The 8,644-nt window shown below is 37.5% G+C and overlaps 1 protein-coding gene across 1 annotated transcript in view; it reads left to right on the top strand.

The window, feature by feature from the left end:
* Nucleotides 1–8,403, top strand: part of MUC6 (mucin 6, oligomeric mucus/gel-forming) — a gene marked incomplete at its 3' end in the record, with an annotated part of 31,569 nt that extends 23,166 nt beyond the window's left edge. The window contains exons 22-29 of the mRNA XM_009328586.1: nucleotides 671–856; nucleotides 1,311–1,550; nucleotides 2,522–2,678; nucleotides 3,430–3,573; nucleotides 4,091–4,153; nucleotides 5,120–5,167; nucleotides 6,961–7,140; nucleotides 8,255–8,403. Coding sequence (XP_009326861.1) covers nucleotides 671–856; nucleotides 1,311–1,550; nucleotides 2,522–2,678; nucleotides 3,430–3,573; nucleotides 4,091–4,153; nucleotides 5,120–5,167; nucleotides 6,961–7,140; nucleotides 8,255–8,403 — 1,167 coding nt within the window. The remainder of the gene's footprint in view (nucleotides 1–670; nucleotides 857–1,310; nucleotides 1,551–2,521; nucleotides 2,679–3,429; nucleotides 3,574–4,090; nucleotides 4,154–5,119; nucleotides 5,168–6,960; nucleotides 7,141–8,254) is intronic.
* Between the last annotated feature and the right edge of the window lie 241 nt (nucleotides 8,404–8,644).

The following is an 8,644-nucleotide window of genomic DNA, read 5'->3' as shown; positions in this document are numbered from 1 at the left end:
TGTCTATGTCACTGATGAAGATATTAAACAGTACCGGTCCCAATACAGACCCCAGAGGGACACCATTCGTCACTGATCTCCATCAAGACATTGAGCCATTGACCACCACTCTCTGGATGCGACCATCCAGCCAATTCCTTATCCACTGACCAGTCCGTCCATCCATCAAATCCATCTCTCTCCAATTTCGAGAGAAGGATGTTGTGGGACCCATATCAAAGGCCTTACAGAAGTCCAGATAGATGACATCCATAGCTCTTCCCTTGTCCACTGATGTAGTCACCCCATCACAGAAAGGCCACTAGGTTAGTCAGGTAGGACTTGCTGTTGGTGAAGCCATGCTGGCTGCCTTGAATCACCTCCCTGTCCTCCCTGTGCCTTAACACAGCTTCTAAGAGAATCTGTTCCATGATCTTCCCAAGCACAGAGGTGAGGCTGACAGGTCAGTAGTTCCCAGGGTCCTCCTTTCTACCCTTTTTAAAAATGGGTGTAATGTTTCCCTTTTTCCAGTCTCCTGGGACTTTACCTGTCAGCCATGACTTTTCAAAAATAAGTGGGAATGTCAAGACAGTCTGTAGTAGCACAGCATCTGATCTTCAGCAATGTGACACAGAGTAAGGAAAATACTGAAACTTGATAAGTTACAACATCCAGATAAATTTTCTTCCAGAATTTGACATTCATACTGCGAGATGGAACCTTCACTATTTCTGGGGAAAATTCTGGAGTACGATATAATGTGAAAAAGAACGCACTTCACCTGATGTTTGACATCATTATCCCAGGAAAATACAACATGACCCTTATCTGGAATAAGCACATGAACTTCTTCATCAAGATCTCCAGAGAAACACAGGTATTGCAGAATAACTTCCTCAATAAACTGTCCTTCAATTCAGATTGAACTGCACATTTGATGACGGTTGCCTTGACTCTCTATGATGGCAAAGGTTTTTCAGAGATGATACTAGCAATTCATTTTCATCATTATCTCCAAAACAGTAGAGATTTTCACTAGAGGCTGATCTTTAAGTGATTACTGCATTCAGGAAAATTTTGAGCTAAACTGCTTGTACTTTATACAACTACATGGGTGAATTTGATCTCTAAATGTTGATAGTTTACAGTTTAGAGGAGAAACACATTCATCCACTGATGAACAGAAGCTCATGCACAAGATGCTAAGAATGTATGGGAAAGTATTCACAGATCACATTCACTACTAAAGCACAGGAAACTGTCAGTAATTGAAAGGGAAGGCAAGTAATTGTAACTTGCTGAACTGACATTGCTGCTTTCATTTAATCTAGGAAACTGTATGTGGTTTGTGTGGGAACTATAATGGCAATATGAAGGATGATTTTGAAACTCGAAGCAAGTACGTGGCATCAAATGAATTGGAATTTGTAAATTCTTGGAAAGAGAATCCTCTCTGTGGGGATGTATACTTTGTAGTGGATCCCTGTAGCAAGAACCCTTATCGTAAAGCATGGGCAGAAAAGACATGTTCCATCATCAACAGCCAAGTCTTTTCTGCCTGTCACAATAAGGTAAGAATTGATTTGGCCTTCTTTTTATTTATAGGCATAATCTATATTCTTCCAAAATGCTCACACTCCAACACTTGATTTTCTCTTCTCCAAAATTTTTTAATAAAATATATATTAAAAGTTTTATGGCTATGTTTTAATAAAATACATGAAAATGTTTTATGGCTTTCATTTATGTTAATCCTTATCCTTTCTTATTTGCACTTCACCAGCCCTTTTGTAAGCACAAAAGCTAAGTATGGCATTAACTGATTAGTTAAAAATACCGGAGTGAAAAAAGAATGAAGACTTAAGTATCAGAAATTAGTCAGTCTGTTGGTGATACCTGATACTGATCAATGCACTGTTTACTCTTTTGAAACCGTTTAGCCTTTGTTAGAAAACCAAACTTAAGAAAACCCTGAAAACACTTGTTCTCATCAGTAAATCAACAGCATTACTTAGAAGGTGCAGGTCAGCCCAAGAGCAAGATATCATCAACTGTCCTATTTGTTTTAAGTTGCCCACTTTGTGGAAATGAAAATATCACAAGGTTCATCAGAACCAGGCCTTCTGAAGGAAAATCTCTGTGTTCAGGAGGCAAAAACAAGTGAGAAATGTGCATAATGCTGCAGTGCTCATGCATATCCATGGAGGGTGTAGAGCTGACGAACTTAGACACTTGTGCCTGAATGGATGTGGGGGTTTGGGGTTTTTTTAGCCAAACACAATATGTTCAGGACTAGTATGAATTTAGAAATATATATCTGGCAAAACATCATCAGTTTCTGTTGTTGATGTGGAGACAGCTGCATTCTTGTTAAAAAGATGTGTATGAAGTGGGATTGTAATTGCTTTGACAAGTGTTCAGAGGAAATATTAGTTACTCTCACTTAATGGAACATGTATTGTTTAGCCCAGGGAAAAACACCTTCTTAACAAATAGGCATAAAAGAATCCTAGAAAATTCATTACTTCATTTTCCAATGCAGGTGAATCGTATGCCCTATTATGAGGCCTGTGTTCGAGACTCTTGTGGTTGTGACATTGGAGGGGACTGTGAATGCATGTGTGATGCCATTGCAGTATATGCCATGGCGTGCTTAGATAAAGGTATCTGCATTGACTGGAGGACCCCTGAGTTCTGTCGTAAGTTTCTTTAAGCTCTCTTTAAACAGGTTTAAGAGATTATTATTGTTACTGTGAGTATATTAATATGGCAGCATAGGTAATTGCTTAATAAGCACCTCCTAAGTTGCATTTTCTCTACGGGCAAATAGTTTACTTCAGTCACCTGGGTTTTGAAATCTGTAGTTTTCATTTGTGCTAAATTAACCAAAATATTATATCTTTTTACCATGGAGTAATGAGAGAGAAACTAATGTGGTCACAGAAGGCAGACTGTTTCTTCTGCTGACACTGTATAGTGAACTGTCAGTTTGTCAGCAGAGGGAGTATGAAATTGTAAAAAAATATTTCATTTTAGCTGTGATGAAATCACCTTCTGTGTGGATGTAAAGGAAATAAAGACAGCTGTGTTGGCTAGAACACTGTAAAACAGGAAAAAGATATCAAGGTGTTACAGAACACCATATATGGAGGAAAAAAAGAGGATGAGTGTGTTATAAATCAATGATAGAGTTGTCATCTTCGATGGTTTCTTTTCAACATTTCACTATATTATGCAATAAAATTGTGAAAATGCCTGCATAGTGCTTTTGCAAAGAGGAAACTGATTTCACTGGACCGTAAATTTCAATTACATCAGAAGCTAATAAATTCAGTGACAAAATTTTTGATTCAAACTGTTTATTAATTTGGCCCTCCCTTTAGACCTTTGAAAATAACATGCCATTAATTTGAAAAATTCTGATTTCTCTCTTGCTTTTACCTTTTTTAGCTGTCTATTGTGAGTATTACAATTCTCATAAAAAAACAGGAAGTGGTGATACTTATTCCTATGGCTACAACAATGACAACTGCACCTGGCATTACAGACCTTGTAATTGTCCAAATCAAAACTACAAATATGTCAACATTGAAGGTAATAAGCTATACTAGTGTAAACCAGGAAACAGTAACATAGTAATTTTCAATGCTGTTTTTTAAATCAGTCATACCACAGTTAAATAATGGTATTCTAATTGATGCTATCTTTGAAGCAGTTTTGCTGAGCTTTACCTTAGTACTACTGCTTTAAATACATAATCAATTTAGTAACTGTACTACATCTAGCTTTATATTGAGCTCAGCCTATCTTGAGGAGAAATTCTCTGACTTGCACCAAATCAAAAGAATACGCTGTACTTAGGTAAAAAAACATGAGAGAGCAGTTAATATTTTTATTAGAGAAATGGATATAGTTGGAGAAACCAAAAAAATGACTACATAGGCAGACCCTTTTTCTGAGGTTGACATTGGAAATGCTTACCTGAACAGATGATGTTGCCATCGATACAATTTTTTAATAACAGAAATGTGAGAGATTAGATTAGAAATACTGTAAATTAAATGCTGTTCTCTAAGAAATGTAAAAGAAACTTCTCTTCCCCATTCTTCAGGCTGTTACAACTGCTCTCATGATGAATACTTTGACCATGAGAAGGAAAGATGCATGCCATGTGGTAAGCAGCATCCTATATACTCACTCTCTTTCTCTACAGTAACTGGAAAACATTACTAAAACACTTGTATATTCTCAAAGAAGGTATTTTTCCTAGTACCTCTTAATTAATAGTGAGCGTTCATCCAAACATAACTTTCCTTCAAAATAACCCTATTACCATACTGCTACTATGTAAAACTTCAGTTGGTAAATAAGGGAATGAAAAGAACTAATTAAAAGAAGGATTAGGGTAGGGAATGCTATAATACAGAAGCTGATTTTAGTTAGCAACCTGAAAAGTTATGTTCATTGTAAATGTGAGTACTTTTCAAAATGTGGATCTTCCTGAAAGTGTATTGGTGTTCTGATCTGCATGAGGGGCTGCCCCATCATTTTTATGAATACCTTTCATAAAAAAAAGAGAACATATAAAATAGGATCAGACCTAGCTAATGGGCTCTACTTAGCAAAACTCTTCTTAGAGATTTTTTTTTTTTATTATTTTAACTTAAGGTTTATTACCATGTGGTTTACTTCTATGAAAACCTGTCTTACTAAATAATGTTTTGATAGACTCTAGCTGCATGGTTTTGATTTTCATGCAGATGTAAGAAAACTCAAGGACAATTTTTCTCATATTACAGAATTCTAACCTGTGTAACCAGGATCTCAGCTAGTGATCTCATTTACATACAAAAAACATGTTTCCATTATCCCTGAAAAGTCAGGTGCCCTTAAGCAGAAAAATCATAAGAAAGGTAGCAAAAACTTACTTGTGTTCATTATTTTTATGAGATGTATTGATTTCTTTGTCATTGTTTAAGTCCTTTGATGTGAAATTTACCACTGAAATAGTTAATATTAAGCATTTTCAGGAATATCTCACTAACACAATCCTTTGAATCCAATCTGAAATTTGCCTTATTTGGAGTATTTTAATATGCTTTCATTCACAAACTTAACCTGTTCTACCTTTACACAACAGGAGATAAAAATGCTAGTACCACACCTGAAACATCTTCACCTTCAACAGGTTAGTTTACATACTTGACCAGACTAGTACTTACACACTGATATACGTCCTGATATGTGTTTATGCGGTAAGCAATATCCTTTTTTGCATGATATAGTGGCGTCACCAGTTTCACATGCATAAGATTCAATAATGAAAAATAACTTGGTATCATAATTATCACAAAAATTTTCCCAGAAATATTTGTTAGACATATTAAGAAAAAAAATTATTGAGAGAACAGTGTTTCCTGAGTATACTTAAGCACTTCCAGATATCAGTGATGAAATATCTCTGTTAGTGAATAAGGACTTCTGTCTTGTCTCTGATGGACAGTGGGATTGAGCGCACACTCAGCAAGTTTGCAGATGATACCAAGCTGAGTGGTGCAGTTGACATGCCTGAGGGATGGGATGCTGTCCAGAGGGACCTGGAGAAGCTTGAGAAGTGGGCCCATGTGAACCTCATGAGGTTCAGCAAGGCCAAGTGCAAGGTCCTGCACCTGGGTTGGGGCAACCCCCAGTATCAATACAGGCTGGGGGATGAAGGGATTGAGAGCAGCCCTGCTGAGAAGGTCTTGGGGGTACTAGTGGATGAAAAACTGGACATGAGTCGGTAATGTGTGCTCACGGCCCAGAAAGCCAACTGTATCCTGGGCTGTATCAAAAGAAGTGTGGGCCAGCAGGTCGAGGGAGGGGATTCTGCCCTTCTACTCCACTCTGGTGAGACCCCACCTGGAGTACTGTGTCCAGCTCTGGAGCCCTCAGCATAAGAAAGACATGAACCTGTTGGAGCAGGTCCAGAGAAGGGCCGCAAAAATGGTTAGAGGGATGGAACACCTCTCCTATGAAGAAAGGCTGAGAGAGTTGGGGTTGTTTAGCCTGGAGAAGAGAAGGGTCTGGGGAGACCTTACTGCGGCCTTTCAATAATTGAAGGGGGCTTATAAAAAAGATGGGGACAGACTTTTTAGCAGGGCCTGTAGCGATAGGAGAAGGGGTAATGGTTTTAAGCTGAAAGAGAATAGATTCAGACTAGATATAAGGAAGAAATTTTTGACGCTGAGGGTGGTGAAACACTGGCATAGGTTGCCCAGAGAGGTGATAGATGCCCCATCCCCGGAAACATTCAAGGTCAGGCTGGACGGGGCCTTTGAGCAACCTGATCTAGCTGAAGATGTCCCTGCTCATTGCAGGGGGGTTGGGCTAGATGACCTTTAAAGGTCCCTTTCAACCCAAACCATTCCATGATTCTATGATGTACAAAATCCCACAAAAATTTCACCACAGTTCTTAGTGGTGACTGGCCATATAACACTTTAAAAATTTAAGGTCTTCATGGAAATGTATGACTGAATATATGAAACCCCTATAGCCTGATCCAGGAAAGGAATATATATACACACACACACACACTGATCTTAAATTTGTTAGAAATTCCATTAATTTCCCTGAAGATAGATGGTATTGGGAAAACATTACACTATCAGCTATGTGAATAATAAAATACAATTCTGTCTCTGCTGCTATGCACAAGTATTTATGCCAAATTCACTTTAAAGTGATGAAGAAAAATATATAAAACTCTGCAAGAATTCCTGTTTAATGTATTCACTGCACATAATAGCAAAGGAATAGATGGATAACTTCTCTCAAATGTTTCATCTAAAAGGTAATGGTTTTTAATAGCAGTTACTACTAACAGTTATTAAGACTGTTTTTACTTCAAAAAATATTTTTTAATTTATATAGGTATATTATAAATAGATTATGAAGAACTATTTCTTATCCTTTAATTTTGGGGTTTTTTTCTCTTAGTAACAACAGTGCATCCTGAAGTAATAAGAAGCTCTACCACAAGCACCCTACCAAGAGTACCTAGTACTTCCTCTTCTGCAACTACTATATCAACTGAGTCTACAAATCCAACAATAACCTCAAAAATCACAGTTCCAAGAACTTCAGCATCACCTCTTGTCACAATAATGTCAACAACCGGTAGGTTTTTAGTGTTACTGTCTAAAATAAATTATGGTAAACCCACTCAATACATAGTTGAGATACCACTCTACTTGGAAAGCATTGCAAGCGGTCTCAACATCCAAGCATAAGACTCCAAATCATGAAGTAGGCGAAGCAGTCTTCCAGAAAGGAGTTTGTCAACCACAAATGTTCAGAAGCGTAGATTGAAAGTGTATGGAAAGAGAAAGGATATAGACACTAGGTTAAAAATACAAACAAAAATCACTTGTGTGACTCATCTGAGAAGCACATTAGAAGTTCTATAAGCAGTGAGCCAGCTCAGCTCCATTTGGATTTATCAGCTCAGCTTCAGCTTCTTTTCCACAACTGGTTCAGTTATGCAGTCACATTCAAGGAGCAGCCAACCTATTAACTCTGAATAATGTAAGCAGGCTCCAAAGCAGAATCACACAGGTATCAGTGCAGCAACTTTGTCTAGGATTCTAGAGTCCTGCTCTCAGGAGGATGACTCCCCCAACATAAATTACGTTCTGATTCTATGGCTTGTGGAGACTCATAACATGTAGCTTCCCACCAACATGCGCTTCAACTAATAAGCCATCCTGGACCCAGGCTATCAGGGAAAGCAGAGTTAAAAAGAGGTCCCACAGGAGTCAAAACACAACTTCAAAGGCTGCCATAGTGACAAATTATTTGTACACTGGGACAAGGAAAGTCCTATAATATGATGTTATTTAGCTTTGTAATACAAATTATGGAAAGCTGAAACTGTGGCTGATTTGGAACATAAGAATGGCCAATGAAATTGTCATTTGGGCAAAGTCCATACAGACTTTAGCCAATAAGTGACAACAAAGCTAACTTAGAAAAATTATATAAAAAATAATCTACAGGAAAAATATAGATAATAACAAAGAAAGATATGACACAATAGAAAACAAATACGAGTAGAGAAAGATTTGGCAAGCTTATGAGAACACTAATACAAACAACTACACAGAAAATATTCAAAAGATCAAGGGTGAAAACTGTCTCTCTGGAATATGGGTAACTTCTTCATAGTTTATATATTTTTAATTATTCAATGAATTGATTACTCACATTATGTTATTTACCTTTACTCCAAAAGAACATACAACATCAATTTTTACCACACCAAACATGACTACAGCCATCACTACCCCTTCCATAACTACCTCAACAAAAAGAACCATGACCATTAAACCAAAGCCTACACCTGTTGCCTCATCAACCACTGCTTCAACAGAGACGGAAAAAGTAAGGTTCACCACACCACCCTTCAAGACTGCTATCAAAAAGGAAATGACAACCACCTCAATACATACTCAAACCACATCTCAGATCACAACTTTGAGCAAGCCGAAACTAACAACAGTAGGTAAATATAACTTTTTGATATCTGCCAGGTGAAGCCATCACTCACAAGACACATGTCAATGTTTTCCTTATAAAAAAACCAAGCATTCTGACTAGTTGCCTTAACATTGCAAATAGATAG

Source organism: Pygoscelis adeliae, unplaced genomic scaffold, assembly GCF_000699105.1.
Source record: "Pygoscelis adeliae isolate BGI_AS28 unplaced genomic scaffold, ASM69910v1 Scaffold166, whole genome shotgun sequence".
Classification (NCBI taxonomy): domain Eukaryota; kingdom Metazoa; phylum Chordata; class Aves; order Sphenisciformes; family Spheniscidae; genus Pygoscelis; species Pygoscelis adeliae.
Note: the sequence above shows the minus strand (reverse complement) of the source record. Positions and strands in the feature narration are given on the sequence as shown.